General features: G+C 49.9%; 1 protein-coding gene across 6 annotated transcripts in view; it reads right to left on the reverse strand.

Annotated features, from left to right (window-relative positions):
- MKS1 (MKS transition zone complex subunit 1) overlaps positions 1 to 24,753 on the reverse strand; it is a 64,492-nt gene extending 39,739 nt beyond the window's left edge. For 4 of the 6 annotated variants that reach the window (XR_012155396.1, XR_012155394.1, XR_012155395.1 and 1 more), the window contains exons 1-17: positions 24,623 to 24,753; positions 24,170 to 24,288; positions 22,689 to 22,753; positions 17,451 to 17,606; positions 16,705 to 16,802; positions 16,259 to 16,387; positions 15,826 to 15,930; positions 15,312 to 15,420; positions 12,840 to 12,896; positions 10,651 to 10,693; positions 10,084 to 10,146; positions 8,041 to 8,111; positions 7,594 to 7,663; positions 7,175 to 7,282; positions 6,355 to 6,488; positions 5,541 to 5,623; positions 5,365 to 5,462 (exon numbers count right to left, since the gene is read on the reverse strand). Coding sequence is in view for 2 of the 6 variants with exons in the window: in XM_073315459.1 (XP_073171560.1) it covers positions 5,365 to 5,462; positions 5,541 to 5,623; positions 6,355 to 6,488; positions 7,175 to 7,282; positions 7,594 to 7,663; positions 8,041 to 8,111; positions 10,084 to 10,146; positions 10,651 to 10,693; positions 12,840 to 12,896; positions 15,312 to 15,420; positions 15,826 to 15,930; positions 16,259 to 16,387; positions 16,705 to 16,802; positions 17,451 to 17,606; positions 22,689 to 22,753; positions 24,170 to 24,288; positions 24,623 to 24,702 (1,588 nt within the window). In the remaining 4 variants the exon portion in view is untranslated. Of the gene's footprint in view, positions 1 to 638; positions 1,959 to 5,364; positions 5,463 to 5,540; positions 5,624 to 6,354; positions 6,489 to 7,174; positions 7,283 to 7,593; positions 7,664 to 8,040; positions 8,112 to 10,083; positions 10,147 to 10,650; positions 10,694 to 12,839; positions 12,897 to 15,311; positions 15,421 to 15,825; positions 15,931 to 16,258; positions 16,388 to 16,704; positions 16,803 to 17,450; positions 17,607 to 22,688; positions 22,754 to 24,169; positions 24,289 to 24,622 lie in introns of those variants that run through there. The other 2 variants (XM_073315460.1, XR_012155397.1) reach the window with 2 other exon arrangements.
- Between the last annotated feature and the right edge of the window lie 2,974 nt (positions 24,754 to 27,727).

A 27,727-nucleotide genomic window follows, 5' to 3' on the forward strand; every position in this document is an offset into this window, starting at 1 on the left:
CATCTCTGCCCCCTTTTTATCAGGGTTCGCTCTCCCAGGCCGCTGCAGAGCTTCCCAATCCTGTCCCTGCTCGAGCAGGGTTTCTCCCCAGTCTTTTCACCTGGGGAGTGTCACAGCCCCTCAGTCCTCTGTCACCCTTCTAATCCTAGTAAGCAACTGACCTGCTCAGGCCCTTCAGCTCCTTTGGCTCTGATTGGCTGCTTCCCTGCAACCTCTCTAGGCAGGCCTGGAGGACCTACCTTTACTGCTCTTCTTTTGGGCAGGGTGTAATAGGATTGCAAGCAGAGAGCCTCAAAGGGCCCAGTACACCCTGTCACAGTGAGATGGAACAACTAATAAAACAGTGATAACAAACGGCCAGGCAGAGCTCTGCCGTGAACTGAGGGGAATAAGGAGTTCTACATTTATAACCCACTCCAAAGGTCCTTTCTGCGAACAACTTCACAGACTACAGGGCAGACACACTCTGGAAACAGCAGCATAATGGGGTCTTGTACCCTTGGGAGCTTCAGAGACAGAAGCCCCAAACCCACTCCTATTGTGATTCTGACTCCATGTCATATTTTTGGCTGGCTTGCAGGTATAACTGGTAGGCAGCAGCACTACACTTGAGAAATGATCCAGTCATAAGGCTCAGGTGGAGGCAATCACTTTTAGTAGCAACACACTTGGTTTCTACAAAGAACTGTATCACTGCCAACAACTAGCATTTCTCAAGGACCTACCTGCTTACTCATTCAGTTAAACAGAACTTCTGCAATGTCACCATCCTGTGACCTCTAACATCATCCCCCTCACATAGTAGAAAAGAGAACTTATCAGATCAGTTACTAATATAGCCCAGAGATTTGCTGCTTGCTCACTAATCACTATAGAAATAACAAGTGCTCCTACATCCAGTCTCTCAGATGGTTTCACAGCCTGCCCAGCAGGGATGATGGAATGATTGTCCATGGCTTTTAGGCTTCGGCAACAAATCTCTAAATGTGGCCAGCAGTGAGTGCTGCTGGTAGAGAGAACTGCCATGTGGTCAGGAAAAAGGATTCCTCAAGTGTTGTCAGAACCATTCGGGCTAGAATTAACTCTTGGCAATTTGATCAAACATCTCATTTCTATTGCACAGTCCTCACAGTAAACGTACAGCAGGCAGGATCGCAGGGGGTGTGACATGACTGACAGTGCAGAGATGCCACTGCCCATCAGCATTCTGCATGCATGCTCTCACCTTGGCTGCGCATCTGTGCTCCTACTGTAACCCCAGCACTCATGGACCTGGGGCCTCCAACTTTCCCCAACTTGATGGGTCTGAAAGGAGGGGATTGCTGGTACCAAACCCTAGGGGTTGCTGGAAAGGAAGGGGAGGGGCTTGTTTGCACCTATCTTTGGTGATATATGAAACTTCACTTAGGCACTACCCTAGAGGAAACAGGGTGCTACCGAAGCCAGGGCCTGAGTGCCCCTCAAGGCTTTGGGAGGCTCTCTGAATCTCTCCCGTGAGCAAGTGAAAGCCAGAGCTTTACCTCATACCAAACATGGATGGAGTTCTCTAAAACACTGCTTGGACATCAGCACCAGCCATTTTGGTGGGGTGTGCCTCTGGCTCTAGTTTGGAGCACCAGATGGGATCCAGAGGCAGACATCACCTTACAGGGAAGATGCCCCCTTTACTGGGGCCAGTAGGGATGCAAGAGAAGAGTATGGAGGCTGGGCATCCTAGAGACACTGACAACTGCAGTGGGAGGCACTTGCAAAGCCTGAAGGGGCTGGAGCTGAGACTCCTGCTGCACAAGGTGCTTTTAGAAGAGAGGCTGCTGCACCCAGCCAGGCCTGGTGCCAGTGGAGCCGCTGGGAACACAATGCTCATGGCTGCTGCACGGTGGAGGAAGAGGTGCTGATCAGGTCCTGGGGGAGGCTCTCACGTGCTTCCTGCATCCGGCGCCGTGCCCTCTGGAATGCCTCTACAATAGAGCATCCAAGAATGGGCTCAGCACCCATTGACACTCCTGCTAAGTCAGTCTGTCGGGGGAGGGGAGGGATGGGGGCCTGTCTGGCTAACACAGTCGCTCTCTCTCTGGCTGGCTATGACAAACTCTCCCATCCACAAAGCATGAGACCCTGGGTGCTCTCTCTGCCTTCCTTCCCCTCCTACCATGACTACACCACAGCACCCCACAGCCAGCCTGCACGATATAAATGCCGACTACTTACTTGTAAGTGGTGTTCTTCGAGGTGGACTTGGCACATTCACACTCTTGGAACTTGTGTGGACCAGTGCAGCATGAGGGTAGAACCTTCCGGAAGCAGTGCCTGTTAGGGTGCCCACGGGCCCTTCCCTGCTGCAGTACTCAAGTGCACTCTGAGAAAATGGGTATAAAAGGGCATAGCCCCCCGATGCCAAACTCAGTTGCTTCCACTGCTGACGCATAATACCAAGACACTTCAATTTGGACTCCGCAGTAGTAAGGAATGTGAATATGCAGAATCCATCTAGAAGAACTCTGGTTACAAGTAAGTAATCTTCCTTTCTCCTTTGTGTGTCCTCTGCATATTCCCACTCTTGGGATAATCTGGCAAGCAGTACAGTAGATTGGAAGGAGGGATGTGGAGTCTTAATTAAACAGAGACTGGAGCACTGCTTTAATGAGCATCAGACCCGTGAGCCAAATTCAATGCATAATGTGTGGTCAATGTCCTCCATGTAGCAGCTTTGCATATTTCAGTAAGAGGAATATGTTTAGCAAATGCCATAGATGCTGCCACAGCTCTAGAAGAATGAACTCTAGGCCTCTACAATGCTCTTCAATTTGCTGGCTAACCCATCTAGATAGGGACTGGGATGAAATGGCCTTACTCTTGCAGTTACATACATACGAAAAACAATCTGGAAGAGGACCTAAAGCTTTTAATTCTACCCAGATCTGATCCCAAAGCACCAGATGATACGACTGAGGTAGGGATCTGAGATATGTAAAGAGGTGATTAATTCTTTCTTAGTGAACTCACTGGGTCTTAGGTGCTGGAGATCCTGCTTGCTGGGGATCCTCCTCACTCAACATCCTGTTTCAGTTTCTTCTTGGGAGAGCAATGCAATATGGGTAGCCATCTGTCTCGGATGGTGTAGACCAGGGGTCTCAAACTCCATTTGCCTTAGGGCCAGTGCCAGTAGTCAAATCCTCCCAGCATGCCAATAATGTCATTCATGCTGCCCAGAACCTGCACCCGCAAACTCCGCCCCCCACCTGCCTAAGGCTCTGGGAGGGAGTTGGGCGGGAGGAAGTTCTGGGGTAAGGGATTGGGGTGCAGGCTCTGGGAGGGAGTTTGGGTGCAGAAGGGGTGAGAGGATCTGGGGTGCAGGCTCTGGGCTGGGGTGCAGCAGGAGGGGATGGGGTTGCAGGCTCTGGGAGGGTGGAAGGAGGAGGGGTGCAGTCTCTGGGAGGGAGTTTGGGGTTGGGATGGGGTGTGTGGGAAGGGGGGAGGGATGCAGGCTCTGGGAGGGGGTCGGGGGTGCAGCGCTTACCTAGGGCTCCAAGGTGGGGCAGGCCGGGGGGGCCTCTGTGTGCTACTGCCCCAGGCACTGCCCCCGCAGCTTCCCATTGGCTGCAGGGGCGCTCGGGGTGGGGGCAGCATGCAGAGGTACAGCCCTGCCCCAGGGCCACAGGGAAGGGCCGGCAGCCACATGGAGCAAGCAGCAGGAAGCTGCTCAGTTCCACAGGGCTGCTGGTGGTGGGTGGGGCCCCGAGCCATTGTAAATCGCCCAGGGGACACGTAGGGCCAAGGGAGAGATCCAGCCCCAAAACTGCTGGAGCCCCGCGGGCCACACTGGGGAGATTCTCGGGCTGCAGATGGCACATGGACCGGGAGTTTGAGACCCCTGGTGTAGACACAACAATCCTGAAACTTGGCAGGGGGTTAGACTAGATGACTGTTGGGGTCCCTTCTAACTCTATCATTCTCTGAATATAGCTGGATCTGAGAGAAGATGCAGGTCTGAGTGATTCTGTGCTGTGACTCTGATCGTATGCTGTTGAGCTGCCATGCTTGGATCCGATGGTCTTTTCTTCAGGTTTGAGTAACTGGAACAATCCAGAGATCTAACATTGCTAGATCTCAGATCCACATCTGAATGGTCTGAAGACTTACCTGATGCATGCTTAAATTTAGACTCTCTTTTTCTGTGGACCAAAGTAGTAGGTTTCCAGTAAGTCATCTGAATACTTTGGATGTCTGTCTGGTAGCAGTCCCAAGGGAGATCTTAGAAGTTTTGGAGCCAGATCTGAGGACTGGGGTCCAGTAAGATCAGTCAGCCTGGAACTGAACCGCATCATCAAGGCCAAAGACTTAGTTATTGCCATTTTCTTAGATCCGGATGTATTCGGTGCTGATTCCAGTTTCCTATCCTTGGATAGTTCTAAAGGATCTGAAAATAAGAAGCTTGACTGACAAGGCCTCTTTGTAATAGAAGAGCCTGAAGTCCATTTTGTTTCTCCCTGCAGGCCCAAAGTGTGAATGTGCTACAGGTAGCAAAAACATGTTGGTGAATGATTCTTACCCTCAGCATTTTAGACAATGAACATGGATGCCAGGAAGACCACTGGCAAGACACGCAGCTTTTGAACCCTTGTTTCTTCACGCTAGGGTCCACCATATTGAAAATATATAAAGATTTTCTTATCTAACTAACCTATAATTTACTAAAAAACTACTAATGATAAAAACTAATTATGAGCACTAACAGTCTATGAACCTAGGAGACCCAAAGAGGTTCACGTCCTTTTGCGGCTGTGGTTGGATGGAGGAGGACTGAGGTGGCAACCAGTATCACTCCCCTTTTAGACCCAAACTCTCAGAGCACGCTTGAGTGGGGGAGAGGGCACATGGGCACCCTAATGGGCACTGCTACTTGCTGTCTTGCTGCACCCTCGGCACAAGTCCAAAGATTGGGAATATACAGAGGCCACTTGAACAGCCATTCTCAGCACTGGGGGGTTCTATCTGCTCCGACTTCAACAGCATATGACAGGGAGCAGTCTCCTCTTGGGAGCTGGTGTCAGAACAGCTAGTCATGCTGGGTCCCAGGTGCTGGTAGGCCCTGGATAGACAATTCTCCAGCTTTGCTAGCTCAGACAGAAACTCCATCCTGCCACTTTTTTGACATTCCTTTGCCATTTCCAGCAACTCCCTGTCTCATGGTTTAACCTCTGCCCTGCTGGAGTCAGGCACAATGAGCCTGCAGGGAGGAGGGGAGATGCAGGGGGAGGGTCAGAGGGGCCCTCTGGAGAATGACAGCTTCTTCACTCCTTATGCAAGGAGCAAGCTGAGCTGTGGGTTCTCCACATGGTAGAGACTGACAGGAAAGAGCCTCACCCAGGACATTGTAGAAGGAGCTCTGCTGGCTGAAGCCCCCAAGTCGGTCCAGCACGCTCTGCATGCGCTTCCTCAGGGCACTGGACTCCAGGAAGGCTCTGCACGGAAGCACAAACATCAGGTCAGGGCTGGGCAGGAGCCACTGGCACACAAGCTGGAGGTAAGGCAGCACTTACTTGGACTGCTGCAGGCAGTGGAGCCGGAACGTGACGCTTCCTGTCGTCTCTGTGCGGAAGCCAAAGCGGCTCAGGCACTCTCCCTGCGGGGAAAGCACAAGTCAGAGCAGCCCTTGTCTGCAGTCACTAGTGCCAGGCTGACCACCAGGGAGAGTAAGCATGGCCCCTGCAAGAGGGGTAGCGACAGGGTGGGTGCATGGAGTCTCCTTTCCCTGCAGCAGGTCCCAAGCACTAAGATCAGACACCCCTGTGTGGTGCTGAGAAGGGCACAGAGAGTTCCAGGCCATGCTGGGGCAGGGCTCACTGCTTAGGGCTCCTGATTCCAGCCTCCTACTGAGTCCACCTTGTTTGTTCCCCCACAAACTGCTGAGAGTCTCCAGAGCACATGGGCATCCTGCTTGCCTCTCCCCACAATGAGTCCCATCTCCAGGGAGCAAGCTCAGCTACAGCACAGCTCCATTTCTCAAGGGGAATTGCACCTGCTTTTCTACACATGCAAGGGAATTTAGTGCTGGTGAAAGGAAAGATGCTGGATCAACAGCCACTCTGCAGAGAGCAAGCCCAGAACATGCCAGGGCAGTGCAAGCCTCCTATAGACACCCCATGGTAATGCACCCATGCCCTGGAAAACAAAGTTCAGTCTCCGTGGCCCATTTGATCCTGTTCAGACAGCCAACGAAGAGGCTCATGATGGTTCTGGCAATGCCCACTGGGCAGCAGGCTGGAATCTGGTCCAAGTAGCCCCAAGCGTTTCCTGTGAGAGGAGCAGAATCTGACTCAGAGTGAGTGGCACAAGCCCCAAAGCTGAACTCACCTTGAAGGTTCCTGGCACCCTGATGTAGGTCATGTCCTCCAATTCAGGGGACCCACCAATGAAAAACCTCCTCAGCTCAGAGACCGTCCCCAGCTCAATGGGTCGCCAGGTGGGGGCTGTCAGGGTGTGGAACCCTGTTCCAGGACGACGAGGCCAGTTAGAAAGGTAATGTCCACAAACCCGTTGAAAAATCACAGTGGAGGAAGGTAGGTAGGAAGGACAGATGTCCACTGATTCCCTCCCCCCACAAACAGGCTGGAATAGATCATGTGAGAGACCTCCCCACCCTGCTCTCACACAGCTAACAATGGAGATATCACATGTGACAGAGCCTACCCTTGCCCCCCCACGCACACACAGCTAACAATGGAGATACCATATGCACTTAACTCAGGCCCCTCAGACCAAGCCAAGCTTTGCATTTTCCTGACTAGAACAGTTATATTTCCCTGTTCAACATGAGGGAAATGACCTGTGTTTCTGTAGGGCCTTCTGCCCATGGGCCTCAGTGGCAAACAGCCCCCTGTGGGGTAGGGAAGGGTAACTCCCCTCGTATGGAGGGCAGAGAAGGTGAGTAATAGAAGTATTTTATCAGGGCTGGCTGCCTGATGTTACCAAGGGAACAGCCAGACAAAACAAAGGTCACCTCTGCCTCTTGCTCCCCAGTAGCAGCACTGAATGCCGACGTGACTCCTTCTCACTGTTTCAGAGAAGGCCCACTGTGCCCCCTCAATGCATAGTAGGGGAAATCCTTTCCCAGTGCCTGATGATCAGCTGAGCCCCAGGCTCAGGAGGAGCTGGCCATCTGGGGAGGCTTTACCTGGAGCTGCTGGCAGCACCACAGAGCCATAACCTTCAACACGATGCCTCTGCCAATAATCCAGTGAGAGAACCTCAAAATAGATCACAGGCCACTGCGGAAGAGAACCTAAAAGGAGGGACAGCAATGTCATAAATGAGCCAACGAGAGCTCTGCTGGCCACAGAGAACTGAGCACGCAGGACCTTGCTAACAGAAATGTCTTATCCCTGCATATTCCCTGGCAAGGGAAGCGACTGTTTGCCAGACGCCCCAGGTCCATGCGGCATGGGAAGAATGTTTGCCAGATACAAAATTTTGCTCCTCTCTGGGTGAGGGAGAACCTAGGTGCAGGGCTGTCTGCATCAGGCTGTGCAGTGCCTACGGTGTAATGCCCCTGGCAGATTCTGGCAAACAAGGCTTGAGCAGCAAGGGACTCACCTTCTGACTCATCCTCTTGGGTGAAAAACATCTCCAGAGTAAAGGGGTAAGAGAAGTATGCCACATTGTCCTGGGAAAGGGGAACAAGAATGAGATGAGAGGGCAGAGATCAGACCCTGGGCAGGGTCACCAGCATCATGCAGCACATGGCAAGGGCTTGAGAGAACCAGCTGTGCGGGATGAGGATCCTGCTGGGGATTGACCCTGGCCAAGATCAGTCATAAAAAAGGGCATTCAATGTGCTCCCAGCACTGGAAAATCCCCAAGATAATGCCAGGCCTGAGACCTCTATCCCACTGAGCTGTATGAGGGACCCCTGTAACACCTCCCACTGTAACACTCCACACACAGAGCCAGAGTGGGCACATGGAGTTCCTCGCAAGCGGTAGGAAGCCCCATCAGCCTACAAAACCACACCATCAAAAAGTGCCCTATTTTGCCCCTTACCCTGCCCAGGGTCTTGGTGGCACAGGTCTGCGTCACCCCAGAGAGCTGCTGGAATGCTGGGCTCGACCAACCTGGCAGAAGAAGAGGAGGCCGTGAGGGGAATGACTAGTGCTGTAAGAAAAGCAGCATGGGCTGTCCTGGAGCAGCCGAGAGGATTGTTAGTCCTCTCCCACTGAGCTCCCCTTAGGCACTTTGTTGCCCTCTCACCTTTCCAGCTGTGTCTCCTGGGAGAGCCCCCAAATTGGGAACTTCGGCGCCAACTTAACTCAGATTTAAGGATCAAACTTACTTAAATCTGACCTGAAAACAGAAAGTAGGCAAGGCTTGTATCCCCAGAGAGACAGACAGCCAACTGGGCTATAATCCCATAGAGAGGAGGGACAAGGGCTATAGCCTCACAGAGACAAAAAGCCAAGGGTTTAAAACAGGGCAAGACAAATTAACCCACTAACACTGACCAAAGCCTGCTGGGCAGGCTGCAGAGTGATGCAGCACAAAGCTGAGAGCATCCTGCACACACGACTCCAACCTACAGCGACCCTAGGGCCAGTGGCCTGCCTCTCTCAGCCTCAGGAAAGCAGGATTGATGGCTCAGTGTTATTGGAGCACATGGAAACTGGACACCACCAGGCAGCAAGATCTGAGTGGGGCCCAGGGCTGAAGGGGAAGAGGTGTCAAGCTCTGCTCTCTACAGTTTGCTCAGGAGGGGGCTCAGGGAGCCTACATGACCACAACACTGCAAAGGGTAATCCACTGTAAGGGTAATCCACTGATCAGCGTGTGTTACATGTCCTTGTGAACCAGGGACACCTTGGTGCTGACTGGCCAAGAGCATAAGGGGTGCATGGGGTTTTAAAGGGTTCACCTGGGTCTGACATCTGTATAATAGCTAGCTAAATGGAGGCATATTAGCTCTTTACTGAGAGCCTGTAGCCCACTGGTCATCATAATCCTGTAAAATGTTTATAAGGATGTTATTTAAAAAGCTATGCGTCTATACTGAAAACTATGCTTTTAAGATATGTAAGTTAAGCAGGTCACCACAAGATGATAAACCAATTCTGGTCAGGCAGGGGGTAGTACACACTTATCTCCCTGGCTGTTCATTGTGCATCTAACAGCATAAGTCTATTTTCACACAGAGACACCTGCTAATCAAGTTTGTGAAGTCAAGAGATCACAACCTACAGGATGGAACACAAAGCAGCAGGGTGTCCTGTTTATGATTAAGATCAAAGAAACAGTCTGGTACATCAGGACAGTGCAGAGAGACACACGGTATCCTTCACTGAGCAGACAAGCTGAGAGTGAGACTTTTTTTAAGAAAAGGGGATCACAGCCTGCCTGGCTGAAAAATGCTGATGAGCAACTCGAAGACATGACAGTACCTAGTTAAATAAGTCTAGGTTCTAGAATGTGTATTGTGATTTTTTTTTTTTTTTACTTGTAACCATTTCTTTCTAATATTTCTACTTGCTATCACTTAAATCTCTACACTTTGTTAAATAAACTTTTACTTGTTTTCACTATACTCATATCAAAGTGCTGTGTGTTAAATAGCGCAGTGAACTGAAGGAAAACTGGTAAACTACTGTGTTCCGCTTCTTTGGGAACAGCAGATCTGTGAATCCTGAGAGTGTCCAGGACTAGGGGCTGGTCACTCTAGGGGAATGCTCAGAGGAGTTGGGGGTTGCTAACCTGGAGAGAGACAGCAGGAGGGGACTGCTTGTGTTGGGAAGCTGTCCCCCAGCTGGCACAGATAAGGCTTCTTCACACTAAAGTTAGGTGGTAGTAAGCTGCCTCACAACCACAGGTACCCCCACATGCATCAAGCTTGGCTCAAGCCATAGAGACTCATGCTCTGAAGGTGTCTGGTTCAATCCCTGGTGCCAGCCAAGATGGTGGCCAACACATTGCTTGCTTGCTTGCTGCTATGCTTGCTTTTAGCAAGGACTGATCTGCTGGACCCTATAGCAGAGCAGAGTTCCTAATGCTGCGGTGTGGCAGGGACACTGGCTCAGGAACCAGACCACGGCTACTCACGGCTGGGCAGCTCCAGGAAGAAATGAACATAGAGACGGTCATACTCGTAGCCCTGGGCTGAAACTGAGATGAAAAGACAATGACAATGGTGTCTCCTAACCACAGCCCAAGCCCTCCAGAAACCCTCATTTGCACAGGCTGGGACAGTCCCATAGAGGGTTCCCGAAGGTCCCAGTAAGGAGAGGAGATTACTGCGGATGGTGGGGATGAGCCAGGGTCTTCTCAAAGGGGCCTTCCTTGTGTGACTGCAACACCCCTCCCCACCAGCAGCATATTAGCCTAGGAGGTTCTATGCGAAGTTCTGTTCTTTGCTATGGTCTCCATTACTGCCGTTGCACACCTATATGGCTAAAGGCACCCTCCAATATGCAAACACTGCTCCTGGGATTAGTCAGCAGAGATGTGGGGCACTGGCAGGGAATCAGCTCACATCCTTCCCAGCAGACAAAGCACTTCTGACCTAGACTGAACTGTCGACCTGAGTCTCCGGGTCTCTGCTGAGTGCAGGGCCCTACATGGCAGCATGCTGCCCCCTTACCAGAGTGAGAATCTATAATAGGCACTCACCTATCTCTCCATTCACAAACAGCCGAAGTGCACCAGGGAGAGTCTATGACAGAGAGAACACAGGCAGAATGGTGAGAAGCAGCTCAGCAATAGCTGATTGATCACTGTGCGCTCGCTTCCCTAGAGAACCCTGCCCTAAGCCAGGGCACCACTGCAGGACACTTCATAGTCACTTACACTAAAAGCCCCAGCCAGGGGATTCTCTCTGCCGGTCATAGGGAGACAAGACTCCCTGGGGTAATGTCCTGGCTTCCCACAGGATCCAGCCAAGATTTCCAAAAGCAACCAGCCAATCTGGGTGCCCACCTCAACTTTCCTTGGAGAGTTCAACCCTCTCTAAAACCAGTCCCCTTACAGCATTTCAAGCTGGTCACAGTCACTAGCACTCAGGAAATCCCGGCTCTCGTCCCTTCCACTCAAGCCTGCCTGTAAAAACGAGCCAGAAGTTTTGCTGAAGCAGAGAAAACATTTGGTTCCCACTCAGCTCAAACACGTGCCACCCACCTGGGGCTGAGACCAAGCAGAAGAGATTCCAAAAAAAATGAGCAATAAACATGAGACTGAAAATAGGGGCTTTCAATAGAACACCCTAGGCTCTAGCTGAGCCTTCCACAGCTCTGAGAGCGCAATGGCAGCTGATTCCCAGAACAAAGTGGTGTTCCTTTTGTCTCACAGAACCTAATTCCAAGGCCTACAAAGAGTTCAGTCCCACAGAGACTACAACTCTCAGCAGGCAGTGGGGCATTTGGATCCTGGCAGCTCTGTCTTGGACCAAGGCATGCTGGACTGGTAGTCTCTACAGGCCAAGTATCCATATAAAAGGTAAGGGCTGCTACAATCAACTCCACTTCATGCAAGTCAGCAGACAGAGATCACAGTGCTGCGAGTTGCCAGCATGCTGCCCAAGCCAAGCAATCTTTGGATGCCCTGGCACAATGGCCTCCATGCTAAGATCAGGAGAAAATTCAGATACACTTCAGCCATAGCTGTAACCAAGGACATGTCTACACTAGAAATGTAAGTTGACCTATGTTAAATCAACTTACAGCCACTGCAGTAATTACTGTGGTGGTTCTTGTCCACACTACCCTCCTTCTGTTGGTGGTGCGTGTCCTCACCAGGAGCACTTCTCACCAACCTAAGAGGAGCAGTGTTGGGGGCTGAGAACCTGGGCTCTCAGCTTCCCACTGGGAGCCCAGCTGCCCACAGGGCTTCCAGCCCCCTGCCAGCTGTCCCCTCCCCCACTCTCAGCTCCCTGCTCCCCTCTGGGAGCCCAGCTGCCCCCCACCCGCTCTGGATTCCCTGCTCCCGGCTGTCTGGACTCTTGGTTCTGCGCTCCCTTCCGGGAGCCTGGCTGCCAGATGCCCAGGCTCTCAACTCTATGCTCCCCGCCTTGAGACCAAGTGTCTGCCATCCTCCCAGTGGGGAGCCTCAGTACAGTGGGGACCAGGGAGCCGGGACCCCAAGAGCAGCCCGGTTCCAAGCAGGGAGCCTGAGCAGCAGCCCAACAGAGAGGGTGGAGCCCGGAGGCATCCAGGCTATAGTTGGAGCCCCCTACCCACCCTGAGGTGACAGCCTGGCTTTCTTGTCAATTTCACGGCTCAAGCATGACACAAAAATGACAGTCAACAGCCAATGTAAGTTGCAGTGTCTATATGCAAAAAGAAAAGGAGGACTTGTGGCGCCTTAGAGACTAACAAATTTATTTGAGCATAAGCTTTCATGAGCTACAGCTCACTTCATCGGATGTAATGAAAATACAGTGAATGCATCCGATGAAGTGAGCTGCAGCTCACGAAAGCTTATGCTCTAATAAATTGGTTAGTCTCTAAGGTGCCACAAGTACTCCTTTTCTTTTTGCGAATACGGACTAACACGGCTGCTACTCTGAAACCTGTCTATATGGACACTGTTTCCCTAACAGCAGCAAAAGCCCTACGCCTTTCGTGGAGATGGAGTTATTAGGTCAGTGTACTATAGGGCACTTACATCAGTGGAAGCAAGGCTTAGTGTGTACACTGAAATAATTAGATCAACGTAAGCTGCCTTACATTGACCTAACTCTGTAGGGTAGACCAGGACCAAGACTGCCCCATGAGACTTGGAGTCATCATTCTCCAAAGGCAATTTATTAACAATTCTGGCCTCAGGTCACTGATTAATTCATTCTTACCACATCTGTTACTCACCATCTCAAAGTCTGAGCCAACAAGGCCATTGAGATATTCCTTGTGCCGACTATACAACTAAAGAAAAACAGTGGATTAGAAAAAGTCCATCATGCAGCAATCATTTCAACTTCCAAATACGTTACAGAGAACAGCCCCAAACTAGGAGACGTATGAGAAAAACAGCATGAGACAACCAGGACCCAGATAAAGAAAACCAGATAAAGAAGCCAGTGCTGCAGAAGTATCTGAAAGGGTGACAGAGTTCCTCAGTTGGGTGCAGTCCATGTGGGAACAAGTGACAGGATGAAGATACCTACAACAATCCAGTGTTTTTAGGGACCTGGGAAATCAGCTAGAGATGGGCTGGACGTATGAACTTCTCCGCTTTCTGGTGCCTGACAATAGAGGCCATCTGACTCAAGTGCTGAAGGTGTGGAAAGGAGTTTCAGATTCTTGGCATATCGGAATCCCCCCTGCAGTGAGATTGCCTCTTGAATTACAGTCTCTCTACATTAGCAGATAGGGCACCAACCCCTATGCTTAAACAGCAAGGCTGATGATTAGGCAGGCTACAAATTAGGTGGGGAAAAGGGAAAGGAGCAAGCAACTAGGAGCAGCAAATGGGGGAGTTTTGTGCTCAGACTTTTGGGAAACTGAAAGATTACTACATCTCTGCTACCATTTGGAAATAGAGACTACGACGCACACGTACATACATTTTTACCTGCTTTAACCTCTCAATAACTCATTATTTTTTCTTAGCTAATAAACTTAAGTTAGTTTACTAAAGAATTGGCTACCAGCGTTGTTTTTGGTGTAGGATGCAAATCAACATGGGTGAGTGAGTGGTCTCTTGGGACTGGGAGTAACCTGAAATATTTGTGATTTTTTTGTGTAAGTGACCATCTATCACACAGTCCAGCTTGCCTGGGTGGCAAGATAGACTGGAGGGTCTATGGGGACTGTCTGTGACTCCATTATAAAACTACGGTGGTATTTGAGGAATGCACATTTTGTACTGAATTGGTGAAATCTAATTATGGAACATACCACCTACTTTTGACAGTTTGTCCTGAGGTAGGCACTCATGGTAATGAGCCTCCAGACAGTGTGACAAGGGGTACGGAACAGCTTCCATATGAGGAGAAATTAAAAAGACTGGGACTGTTCATCTTGGAAAAGAGACAACTAAGGGGGGGGAATATGACAGATGCCTATAAAATCATGAGTGGTGTGGAGAACGTGAATAAGGAAGTGTTATTTACCCCTTCATATAACACAAGAACCGGGGGTAACTCAATGAATTAGTAGTGAGCAAGTTTAAAATAAATAAAGAAAGTCCTTCTTCACACAACGCACAGTCAACCTGTATAACTCATTGCCAGTGGATGATGTGAAGGCCAAAAGTATAACTGGGTTCAAAAAGTTCAAGATAAATTGCTGGTGGACAGGTTCATCAATGGCTATTAGCCAAGATGATCAGGGATGCAACACCTGACTCCAGGTGTCCCTAAATCTCCCAGAAGCTGGGACTGGACAACAGGGGATGAACATTGCCCTGTTCTGTTCATTTCCTCTGAAGCATCTGGCACTGGCCACTGTCGGAAGACAGGATACTGGGCTAGAAGGACAATTGGTCTGATCCAGTATGGCCATTCTTGTTAATATTTACTGTACTTCCATGATAATCCAGAAGGGGGAGTTAACCTGAAACTGAAAGTTAAGAATAAGAGTTCAAAATGAAACATTCATGAACTTAAACATCTTACACACACATGCAAGGAGCACAACAACTCTGCAAATGGAAAGAATGACCCAACACTTATATGAGATTGGCGCGTGGAAGAGGGCTAATTTAGCTGGATAAGAGGTTGAGGAAAGCAGCAGGAAGAGCTGGTAAAGGTTGTATCAGCTGCCTAGAGTGCAGGAACACGTCCATCATTTATAACTCTAGTTTGCAATCTGCGTGTTTTCTTAGCTCCTGAGTTACTACTGGACCCCAAGACAGCAGCAGCAGTCCCCAGAGGGTGTCCCCATCTGTGCTCTGCTAGAAAAACATCCTTTCCCTCCAGATACATGACTCTACTACTGTCCAGGCCTTACTCCCCTCCAGACTGGGCTGAGGCAATGGGCTCCACAGCAAGACCATTCAGAAAATGAAGCTAGTGCAAAATGTGCCTGCCTGCTTATCAAGCTGTGTCAGAGCACATGAGAGCTGTGCTTCGAGGCCTTCTGTAGGCATCTCAGTGGAACTCAGGGTGCTGGAATTAGCCTAGCTTAAGATCTGGTTACCTGAGAGACCAGCTGTCAGTGTGATGCAGCACAGTTACAGTCAGTGAAGGGTTTGATCTGGAGCTGCCTCCATTTAAACAGGAGGGAGCTAGAGGCAGGGCGTTTTCTGGGAAGGTCTCTCCACTTCAGAAACAGTTTGTGATGGAATCAGTCTCTTGAGCTGAGTCCCCAAGGGCCTTAGCCAAAGCTGATCCTTACATCTCTGAACATGCGCTGCTCCCGCTCCTCCTCCTCTTGCTGCACCTGGGCTGAGGCATTCTCAATGGTGTATCTCCACAGCTCCCGCTTCTCGCCATCCAGCTCAATCCTGCACATCCCCAGAGCACCATGGGCAAGATTCAGAACAGGACAGGCAGTGCTCGCAGCAGCTATACCACCCCTAAGGCTGAGGTGATGGCTCCAGGAGCAGCCATGCCCCACCACTCACACACTGGGGGCTTGCCCAGCAAGGGATCATTAAAGAAACCCCCAGGATGTCCCTGCTCCTACATGCCCATGGGGGTAACTGCCTGCTCAAGAGGCTCAGCAGATCCCATGATGTATCAGAGAGGAGCATGCTATGATCCTGCCTGAGGAGTTCCGGAGCCCATGCTTCCCATTCTACGTGCTAGGTTTCAGGGTCCCCCATTCCACAGTATATAAGGTAACCCTGGGAAAAGTGATTTCAGCCCCAATCCCACCTGCAGCACTAGCCCCACACTGCCTTGCTCACCTGTAAGCACCTTTAGTGCCCGTGAAATCAGGCTTCACTGTAATCACCCCATTGCCATCCACCTTGACTGTGCAAAGAACGTGTTCGTACTCCCTGTGGCCGAGCCTGAGGGGAGAGACCATAAAACAGACACCCAGTCTTAACAGAGTCCATGCGCACTGGCTGCCAGTGGACTTATGGCCCTGCCTGTGGACGTGGGGGATGGGAAACAAACCCAGTCATACCCCCACTGACCAGAATAAGAAGGTTGGGGTGGGGGGACAGTATAACGCTTCCCACTGAGATAAGGGATAGAAGGCAACAGCAGCTGGAATTGCTGATGATCTCGGAATTCCCCTCCTGGGACTGGTGCCAAGGGATTGTGGTTTCATAAGGGAGTGGGAGAGACGGGTTTTCCATCCAGGACACCAGATTATTCCGAGTCTTTACTTACATCCCATATGGTCCCAAGTCTCCCATGATGTACATGGTCTGAACAGGGGTGTTGATGACATGGTTATTCTTAATAAATTCTTCTGACGGCTCCCAGGTGATGACTCGGGACTTCAGAACACTTCCTTCTCTGCCAAGGAAGCCACAGCACAGTATTATCCATGCTCTTCAAGGTGCCAGGTACAAAATCCCACAACGCCAGTGCAATACAGCCCCAACAAAGAGGATAACATGCATGGTGGGATCCACACACTGGGGCACCAGAGCAAGGAGCCACAATCCCAGGCTCCAGAAGCCAGACCCTTGGGGGCACCCATGCTGAAATCCACACCACCAGCTTCCCCGGGCAGGGGTACTCAAACTCCCCAGGCACAGGTGCTGGCAATCTTGCATTAGTGAGTTCTGAGGCGGGGCTTAAGTGAGCTCTGAGCTCTTCTCTGCACTTACGTTGGTCTGTGGTCCTGCCTTCTTCTCCTTAAATTGGCCATCCTCTCTGCCAGGAACGAAGGCACCTCCTGCTCTGAGCTGGTCACTTTCTGACAGTGCTGGAAGAGAGGGCAGGGAGTGGAACTATTACAGTTATAGACAGAGCCTCTCCTTCCCCTTGGAAAGGCCGGGGCATTCACACCACAAGAGATTTCTCCTTCCCCTTTCCTAGCTGCAGGCAGACCTGACTTCAGTCCTGGAACAGGCACATACATGTGTCCACAGCCACACATGCACACAAAGCACCCTTCTCAGCTGATCCAAAGTCAAAGTGAACGTGGGAGGGCCTTTGACTGGCTCCCCTCTTAGGGGAGAGCCCAGTTCCTGATCTTAGCCATAAAAGTGCTATCAATCCATCCTCCATTCTTTGAACAGGGCACATTTGAGACTCTACGTGTTATGGCAGCGGCCATTATAACAGGGAACAGACAGTGGAGTTTGGACTCTTGACAGCTTTCTCTAGACTTTCAACGTGCATCTTTCTGAAAGGCCCAGAACTCAGCCTGGAGTTGGGACAGTGGCTGGAGGTGTCTTGCATGAAAATGTATTATGCTGCCCTTGAGCTGGCCTCTCACAATCCTCATCTTCAGTTCCTTGAGCCACCACCTGGTAACGTATCCCTCTTTCCTAAAGACTGAAGACCTGGCCATGTGGAGAGCTACCACTGCACAGACAGCAGCAGCTTAGGCACAATTAAGAGCAGGTACCTCCTCCAGGTTGGTGAATCGGTCATGATCCGTGTAAGTGAAGATGCGGTAGTTCTTCCGGCCTCCTGACTTCTCCAGCTTCAGTATCTCCTGGTGGTACTGCCGGTCCAAGGGGGTCTGACAGGCTGACTCATGTTGGTACAGATCCACCTCAAACTGAGAACAGCACAGAGAAATATAAGGGCTGCTTTGGCATAAAACATATCGCAGAGATCAGAGACAGGAAGGGCCTTTAGACTGGGATTCTTAAAGGATCCTCAGGGAGCTAAGTTCCTTTTAAAATCCCAACCTCCAGCCTTACTTCCAACCTAGTCAGAGATTCATAGAATGCAAGCCCAGAAGGGTCTACTGGGATCACCTGGCCTGATCTCCTGCACAACACAGGACAGAGATCTTCTCCAAATAATTCCTGTTTGAACTAGAGCATACCTAGTCCATCCTTCAGGGGCTGACATGAGTTTAATAGATTCCTAGATTCCAAGACCAGAAGGGACTGTCTAGACTGACCTCCTGTGTAACACAGGCTAGAGACTTGCCTCATAGTAATTCCTAGAGCAGAGCTTTTAATAAAACATCCAATTTTGATTTAAAAATGGTCAGCGATGGAGAATCCACCACGACCCTTGGTGAATTGTTCCAGTAGTTAATGACCCTCACTGTTAAATATGAACACCTTATTTCCAGTCTGAATTTGTCTAGCTTCAACTTCCAGCCATTGATCATGTTATACCTTCTCTGCTAGACTGAAGAGCCCATTATTGTCTGTTCTTCATGAAGGTACTTACAGACTCTCTCTTTGTTAGACAAAATAAATTGAGCTCCTTGAGTCTATAACTATAAGGAATGTTTTCTAATAATCTTTTATGGCTCTTCTCTGATCCCTCTCCAATTTACTAACATTCTTCCTGAATTATGGACAACAGAACTGGACGCAGTACTCCAGTAACAGTTACATCAGTGTCAAATACAGAGATAGAAGAACTTCTCTATTCTATTGGGGGGGAGGGATAGCTCAGTGGTTTGAGCACTGGCCTGCTAAACCCAGGGTTGTGAGCTCAATCCTTGAGGGGGTCATTTAGGGATCTGGGGCAAAAATAGAGGATTGGTCCTGCTTTGGGGGGGTTGGACTAGATGACCTCCTGAGGTCCCTTCCAACCCTGATATTCTACGATTCCTACTCAAGATTCCTATTTATGCATCCAAGAATCGCATTACCCCTGTTGCCCAAAACATTGCACCGGGAGCTTAAGAGATTATCAATCCCCACCCCCAAACCTTTTTCAGAGTCACTGCTTCCCAGGATAGTGTCCCCTATCCTGTAAGTATACACTATATTTTTTGTTCCCTAGATGTATACATTTATGTTTAGCTGCATTAAAACACATATTGTCTGCTTGTGCCCAGCTTACCAAGCAGTTCTCTTTACTATTTCTCACTCCCCCAATTTGGGTGTCATCTGCAAACTTTGCAGTGATGGCTTTGTTTTCTTCCACATCGCTGATAAAGATGTTAAATAGCGTGTGCCTGGGGTCACACACAATCAGTGACAGAAATACGAACAAAACCCACTTAGCATCTGTAGCTCAGTCTTGACCTTTAACCCCCCACCCCCCATGACATGTCCACTCCCTCCTGGGCTTGGTCTGGTTTCATTTTTAGTGTGCACCAAAAGATCCAGCATCCCCCACTCCCCTGGGGTGTGATTCCGCAGTGCGACACACCTCCCTGCCAGGTAGTGGTGCTCTGCATTTAGCCTCCATTTTCCCTGTCAGGTTTCATCCTGTCACTCCTTGTTATATGCCCACTTTTTTGGGGTGGTCCTTACAAATTTTATATTGGGAGTACTTGAGGCCTGATCCTGCAGATACATGAGTAACCTGACTCATGCAGGGCATCCCATTGATATCAGTGGGACTACTTGCTTGAGTAAAGCTGCTCATATGTGTTTGCAGGATTGGCCTTTAGGTAGGTCTGGTGCTTTACTCTCTAAAATCAGATAGACTGCATAAAATCTCTGTAGTATTAAATTGGGGGCCTCCTACAGTTGGAGGGTGAAGATTAAGTTGGAGCCTGTAGTGGGGCAGTCACCCCGCTCCAGTCAGAAAGGGGGTTAAAAGCAGCCAAGGGAGGCTGCTTGGATAGTCAGCCACAGGTGTGGTTGCACCCAATTAGGGCACAGCTGGCCCTGATAAAAGGGCAGGCTGAGCAAGTGAAAGATTCTTGCTCCAGCTGGGGAGCAGAGAGGACCAAGCTGCCTGGGAGATCAAGCCGGGTACATGAGGCAGACCAGGGCTAGGGAAGGACAGGCAGAGCTGAGGAGCTCTGTGGCCTGGGGAGTCCCCAGGCTGAGGCCTTGCTAAAGGCCAGGGGAGGTACTAGGGCTGCAGGGAGGCAGCTGGGGCTAGAAAGGCAGCAGCTCCAACCCCTTTTCTGGTGGCCATTACAGACTGCAGTTTGCCCCTGAGAAAAGGGGCTAGATGATGACTGGCAGTAGTCACTGAGGCAAGGTGGGTATAAGGGATTGGGGCCCCTCTGGGGGGGGAGACCCAGAGTGTGGGGGCACTGCTGTGGGGAAGCACCCCAAGATAAGCGGCACTGGGGTCTGGGAGTGATGTGGGGCCTGAAGGACTACAAGTGGTGGAGATTTAGAGAAAGCAGATACCAGTAGGAAGACACCAGCCAGCAGGAGGCACTTGGAGGCTGGAATCAAACTAATTCCTGCATGTTCAGCAAGAAGTGCTGTGCTGGTGTGTCAGCACTCTGCTACAGAGCCCTTTTAATAAAACACAGTTCCAAACAGGATGAGATCAGTATGGAATGTAAGGGCTACACAGCAATTGGTTAACATTCAAAGGAATTCACTGTGGCTAAATATGTAAATAGAGGGTGGTCACTTGCACTAGTTGCAAGGAAACATTAAAGATTTTCTGCACACAGTGACACACAAGATTTCATGGAAATCAAACTGCATTCTTATTGTTTTGCTTCTTCCAAAAAATCTTTTGCCTCTAAATTGGTCTGTAAATAATAAACCTGCCAGAATGACCATGTTTGCTTTTAATGTGATATTGGAGTAATTAGTTTGTGTTATTTTAATTTTTTTACGAGACTTAAACCCTAAATCAGCAACTACTTACACATATGACTACCAATGGACCACTCAAGTGTGTAAAGCTACTCACATGCATAACTGTTTGCAGGATTAGGGTTTAAGATTGCTGTGGTTGTAGCTATGGGGCCACAGATTGCTATTCCCGGAGCTGGATCCTGGACAGACAGTAACCATAATGCTGTTTCTCTCTCTTGGTTCAGAGTCACTTCCACAGCTTTTATGAGTACTGTCCACTCATCCCCTACAGACATGGATGAGATGGCACAGGAAAGCAGCTGGGATAATTCTAGATCAGAAACATGCTCCATTTTCTCCTCGTGTTTCAAGACTACAGTCGCCACATGAGGTTAGAGAACACAGACCCCTTTTGAATTGTATCAGCGAGTGCCATATCTAAGGGTATGTCTAACCTTAGAGTTTTTGCACTGTAAGTTTCACCGGTGATAGGGAACCAATGAAAGTAAAGTGCTGGTTTGTGTACTCATTCAATTCCTCAGCTGTCAGAGTGTTTACACTACCAGCACTTCCATCGCCTGAGAACAGTGCTGTAGGGCAGCTATCCCACAGTGAAGCTCTCTATAGGTCTTGTGGGAAGCAGGGGGTGAGCAGAAGGCATTCTGGGTCCCTGCTCAGTGCCCCATGCTGCCTTGCTTCACGTCTCAGGAGCTCCATTACTTCCTGGTTTCTTCATAGGAGGTTTAAAAAAAAAAAAAAATGCTGTCTGGCTGCTTTCCCCGCCACATTTACAAACAAAGGGAAAAGGCGCTTCAAACTTCCCAGGGCTTACAGGGGAGAGGGGGAGGTCCGTGTGTCAGAGCAGTGGAGATGCTGGCCAGAGTGCTCATTTTTTGGGAGACAGGCCAGTTCTTGCTTACAGACAGCCCCCCAACCTGAAGCAAATATTCACCAGCAACCACAAAACAAAAACACTAACCCAGGAACCTATCCTTGCAACAAAGCCCGTTGCCAACCCTGCCCACATATCTATTCAAGGGACACCATCATAGGACCTAATCACATCAGCCACACTATCAGAGGCTCATTCACTTGCACCTCTCTACCAATGTGATATATGCCATCATGTGCCAGCAATACCCTTCTGCCATGTACATTGGCCAAACTGGACAGTCTTGATATCTGATTTGTGTCCATTTATTCTTTTGCATAAAGAATTATAACATTCAAAAAAACAGTTGGAGAACACTTCAACCTCCCTGGACACTCAATTACAGACCTAAAAGTTGCAATTATTCAACAAAAAAATTCAAAAACAGACAAATGAGAAACTGCAGAACTGGAATTAATTTGCAAACTGGACACCATTAAATTAGGCTTGAATAAAGTTTGGGAGTGGATGGGTCATTACACAAACTAAAAACTATTTCCCCATGCTAATTTTCCCCCTACTGTTACTCTCACCTTCTTGTCAACTGTTTGAAATGGGCCATCGTGATTATCACTAAGAGGTTTTTTTTCTCCTGCTGATAATAGCCCACCTTAATCAATTACTCTCGTTAGAGTTGGTATGGCAACTCCCATTTTTCGTGGTCTCTGTGCATGTGCATATATATATATCTTCCCACTGTATTTTCCACTGCATGCATTTGATGAAGTGAGCTGTAGCTCACGAAAGCTTATGCTCAAATAAATTTGTTAGTCTCTAAGGTGTCACAAGTACTCCTCGTTCTTTTTGCTAATACAGACTAACACGGCTACCACTCTAAAACTTCTGAAACTATGGGCTATCCTCTGGAGGCCAAAGGGCGTTTACACTGCTAGAACGTGTCTTCACTTTCATAGCAGTGCAAAAAGAACAGCAGAAGAGTTGTACGCCTCTTGTGAAGGTGGTTTTCTTTTTGTGGTGAAACTTCTGAGTTTCACAGCAAAAAATCATTAACTAGTTTAGACGCTCCCATGGTTTTAGTGCAAAAAGGGGACTTTTGGGGCTTTAAAGGGTAAGTGTAGCCATACCCTAAGTGGAACAGGCCCTTCATTTCTCTTTGGGATCTGGAGATGAAGCCAGGGCCCCTTGCATTAGTTCCAATAGGGTACTACACTACCCAGCTGTGAAATTCTGAGTATTATCTGCCACTCAAAGGGTCACTCCCAGCCTTCCATTTGCTCACCTGGCTGAAGAGTTTTTCTTGCCAGCCAATCACTGCCTTCTCTTCATCATCAGGACAATAGCCACCTGAAAGACAAAAGGGTGCTGGTCACTTCTTCACACCTGTGCCTCTTTCCCCCCCAGCAAAGAGCACTGTGCAGCACAACAGTCCTGCCAGCATCCTCTCTTCTGTTTCAACAGCAGGACCTGGAATCCAGAAGCTAGCAGCCTTGCTATACATGGGATTCCCAAGTCACCTGCACCTAATGAACAAGAAGTTTGACACTCAGCTTCCTGCAGGCCTTCGTGAGGGATAGTGCAGCCATTAGCATCAATGGCAGCAGTGGGGGGGCAAAAATATTATACCACCAGCCCCTCCCAGGATTGGGGAATGAATGAGTGGACTAGATCTGCAAGGGGAGAGTAGAAGTGACACAGACAGGTCAGAGTCTTTCCTTAGCTGTGTTACAAACACTAGCTTAGATAATCAGTTCTCAAGTTATAGGCCACTGAAAACTAAGTAGTTACTGTACCAGCTCCTTCTCATCTTTGCCAGATGCATTAAAGAAGCTACAAATGCAACTCCTTACAAGTCCTATCCTAATATTTTTCCAGATAAGCAATTGCTGTAGCTGTAACAGGGATGTTAAGAGATAGCAGATGGAGATGGGCAGAAAACTGTTTGATAGTGGATGGTAGGGAAAGCATCCCCATGGTTCATGCTATTGAAGTGTTTAGGAACCCCCAACTTAGTTATTCCAAGGGAATTTACTTTTCCTCATTTATGATTTGCTTTCTACAGGTCTCTGGGTTGAGAAGTAAAAACCAACCAGGGGGTTTCACTTCACATCTGCTCAATAAGCAGCAGCAAGCAAGAATTAACAGAATGTTAGGAACCATTAAGAGAGGGATAAGACAGAAAATATCAGCATGCCACTATATAAATTCATGGTATGCCCACATTTTGAATACTGTGTGCAGTTCTAGTTGCCTCGTCTCAAAAGAGATATACCAGAAGTGGAAAAGGTGTACAGACGGGCAACAAAAATGACTAAGGGTATGGAATAGCTTCCCTATGACAAGAGATCTAAAAGACTGGGATTTTTCAGCTTGGAAAAGAGATGAGTAAGGGGGAATATGACAGAGGTCTATAAAACAGTGTAGTGAAAATGAGTAAGGAAGCGTTATTTACCCCTTCACATAACACAAGAACCGGGCTTCACCTAATGAAATTAATAGGCAGCAGGTTTAAAATAAACACACGACCCACACTCAACCTGTGGAAATTGTTGCCCAGGAGTGTTGTGAAGGCCATAATTATAATGGGGTTGAAAAAAGAATTAGATAAATTCATGGAAGATAAGTCTGTTAGCCAAGATGGTCAGGGATGCAACCCCATCTCTAGCCTCTTACTCCCAGGGCTCCTGTACAGTGGCAGAAACCTGAGATGGCCATTGCGAGGTGGGTCCGCACCAGAACAGGCGCTGGCCATGAGACACCTACTTGCCGCTGGGTGGGAGCTGAAGGCGGCCAGGCTAACGAGCTCCTTCCCCTGCCGGCCAGCGGGCTGCTGGAGCTGCTGCAGGAGCAGGCTGGTGGAAGTGACCCTCTGGATGCGAGCCCTGGCAGGGGAGAGGAAAAGGCAGGGGTCACCCGGCGGCCAGGGAGCGGAGGGGCAGCTACTGTCCGCTGCCAGCGGCGGGAGGGGCCGCCTGCCCCAGGGGCGAAGATCCCGGGGCTCTGCCGCGGGGAGCAGGGGCCGCCCGCCTGGGCCCCACCCCAGGGGCACCAACCCGCTGTGCGGCAGCAGCGCCCCGCGGGGGCCGGGCCGGGCCCGGCTCCCCCCAGCCTAGGGCTCGCCCCGGCTCCCCCCAGCCTAGGGCTCGCCCCCCCACTCCTGAGGGTCAGGCCCCGCCCCGCCCCGCCCCGCCCCGGGGAGCCCGGCCGGGCCCTGACCGGATGCGCAGGTTCCGCACGGGGTCGCGGGACCGATACACCGCCCCGCCGGTGTCCGAGCTCCAGCCCGGCTCCTCCATGGGCCCGCGGCGAGCCGGGTCTGCGCGTCCCGCCGTAAAGCGCGTCTGCGTCACCATGGAGATGGGCGGGGCGTCCCACGTGCCCGCCCATGCGCATGCGCGGGGTCTGTCTCCCAGGTGAGCGTCTCGTGGCTGGGCAGGAGCCGGCGCTCGCTGCGGGCGGAGCTGTGCCCCTAGTTCCGTGGGGAGGGCTGCCCCGCCCCCCTTGGTCCTGCCCCCCCCTTGGTCCTGCCCCTAGCCAGACTCTGATAAAGGATCAGCCACAGCCCCATCATCTCACAGCTGGGGAAACTGAGGCAGGGAGGGGGACGTGGCTTAGCCAAAGTCACTTAGCAACCCAGTGGCATAGGTGCTGGAATTATGGGTGATGAGGGTGGAACAGGTTTCAGAGGAGCAGCCGTGTTAGTCCGTATTCGCAAACAGAAAAGGAGGCCTTGTGGCACCTTAGAGACTAACCAATTGATTGGAGCATGAGCTTTCGTGAGCTACAGCTCACTTCATCGGATGCATGCCGTGGAAAGTGTAGAAGATCTTTTTATACACACAAACCATGAAAAAATACCTCCCCCCACCCCACTCTCCTGCTGGTAATAGCTTATCTAAAGTGATCACTCTCCTTACAATGTGTATGATAATCAAGGTGGGCCATTTCCAGCACAAATCCAGGGTTTAACAAGAATGTCGGGGGGGGGGGGGAAACAAGGGGAAATAGGCTTGAATAGAGACTGGGAGAGGCTAAGTCATTATGCAAGGTAACCTAAGTTAATTGTATCCAATTTGCAAATGAATTCCAATTCAGCAGTCTCTCGCTGGAGTCTGGATTTGAAGTTTTTTTGTTGTAATATTGCAACTTTCATGTCTGTAATCGCGTGACCAGAGAGATTGAAGTGTTCTCCGACTGGTTTATGAATGTTATAATTCTTGACATCTGATTTGTGTCCATTTATTCTTTTACATAGAGACTGTCCAGTTTGGCCAATGTACATGGCAGAGGGGCATTGCTGGCACATGATGGCATATATCACATTGGTAGATGTGCAGGTGAACGAGCCTCTGATAGTGTGGCTGATGTTATTAGGCCCTGTGATGGTGTCTCCTGAATAGATATGTGGGCACGACCCCCTGCGGCTGTTAAACATGCACACTGTCTTACAGGGACCGTGAGTGGGCAGCATATTGCCAAATGGTTGCTGGCTCTATGGGCAGAAAACATTAAAGCAGAGGTGTTAAAGAAACCCATAGTCTGGGTAGCTGGATTACATCTGGCTGGCACCCCACACAAATGTGAAGCCAGCCCAGGTAAAACCCAACATCAGGTGTTTCAGGCGGCTAACCCCAACCAGATAAAGGAGGGGACACTGGTGTGGTTTTTGGATGGAAGTTGTAGGTATCGGGGGGGATATAAAACTGCAGGCTTAGCTGTTGTGGGAATCAGAGGAAAGGAGAGAGTCAGCACCGTTGGTTTCTCATTAGAAGCAAGGTCAGCTCAGGAGGCAGAACTGGCAGCCTTGCTAACAGCTTTAAATGAAGTGGATCCCAAATTTGAGCCAGAATGTTGGGTAGAGGTAGATTCAGATGATGTATTTCGTGAGGCCACATTAATGCTGAGATGGTGGGCAGATAATCATGTCAGGGCAACAGACGGCTCCACAATCAAGCATGCTACCTGGTGGAAGCGAGTGGAGGAGCTGAGTCACTGTTTTACACGGATCAGTGTGGTAAAGGTGAAGGCATACAAGAAAACAGGACCCCAAGCAAAGAGAAATAATCTGGCCAACGCAGAGGCCAAGCGGGCTGCAACAGAGGCACCCCATGGCCCTGGGAGCCAGAAGAGAATGTGCCTATAGCCGTGATAACAAGAAACAGGATGGATACAGATCGGGGAGGGCGAATTCGAGAGTTGCAGGAATCTGACCCAGGACTGGAAGGCATCATGAAACTTGGGGACAGGCATGTGCCAAAGGTGGAACTAATGGAAGGGATTTGGTGTGTCTTAACAGCTGAGGGAGCAGTAATGCTGTGCCTTCAGGGAAGCCAGATAGCTTAAGCTGGGTGCATGGGAGCTTGGCAGGGGGACACCCCGGGTTTGAGGAGGCACTGAGAACTTTAAAAAGGTTGTGCTGGTGGCCCTGAATGGCAGCTGATTTAAAATCACATCTGTAACGTTGTTTGGACTGTGCCAGGCACAGCCCACCTCACAAGGTGCTGAGGGGAGAATTAATGAGACAAGCCCCAAGGGGACCGTGGGAAAGAATACAAATTGATTACACAGGACCCCTACCACCAGATCACAGGAAAAACCGATTCATGTTGGTGGTAGTGGATGCTTTCAGCCGGTGAGTGGAAGCTTTCCCCACAAAGTATCAAACTGCCCGGGTAACTGCTGCAATACTGGTAAATGAGGTATTCACTCGCTGCGGGGTCCCAAAGGTGATTGACTCAGACCAAGGAGCAGCTTTCCAGTCAGATCTGTTAGGGGAGCTATCGGCCCTCACTGGAATCCATATTGCTTATCACCCCCAGGCTGCGGGGCAGGTGGGATGCATGAACCGCATCATTAAAAGTGAGCTAAGAAAAGGAGTGGAAATGGGAGGAAAAAACTGTTCACAGTTACTGCCCTTTGTCTTAATGAGAATAAGGGCCCGAGAATCAAAGGGCACAGGATTTTCTCCATTTGAGGCTCTCATGGGAAGGCCCATGGAACGGTGGGAAAATCTACTTACCCCAGTACCTGGGGAAGTCACTACACACAGCTTAACATTAGAATGGATTTTAACTCTAATCGACCATGTAAAACAGGTACAGCAGGCGGTGGCCTGGCGAGACAAGCAAGGAGCAGCAAGAGTCAAAGCATGGTATGACCTGCCTGGGGAGCGTGAGCTACCCATGGTGGGAGATCTAGTGATGTACAAGTTTCCACGTCAACATCATCCATTCCCAGCTCCTAAATGGAAGGGCCCTTATCTTGTCCTTGACCAATTAGGGCAGAGTCTGCTATTATTGGGTACAGAGAATGGAGGACAGG

The sequence above is a fragment of the Lepidochelys kempii genome, chromosome 17 (genome assembly GCF_965140265.1).
Source record: "Lepidochelys kempii isolate rLepKem1 chromosome 17, rLepKem1.hap2, whole genome shotgun sequence".
Classification (NCBI taxonomy): Eukaryota; Metazoa; Chordata; order Testudines; family Cheloniidae; genus Lepidochelys; species Lepidochelys kempii.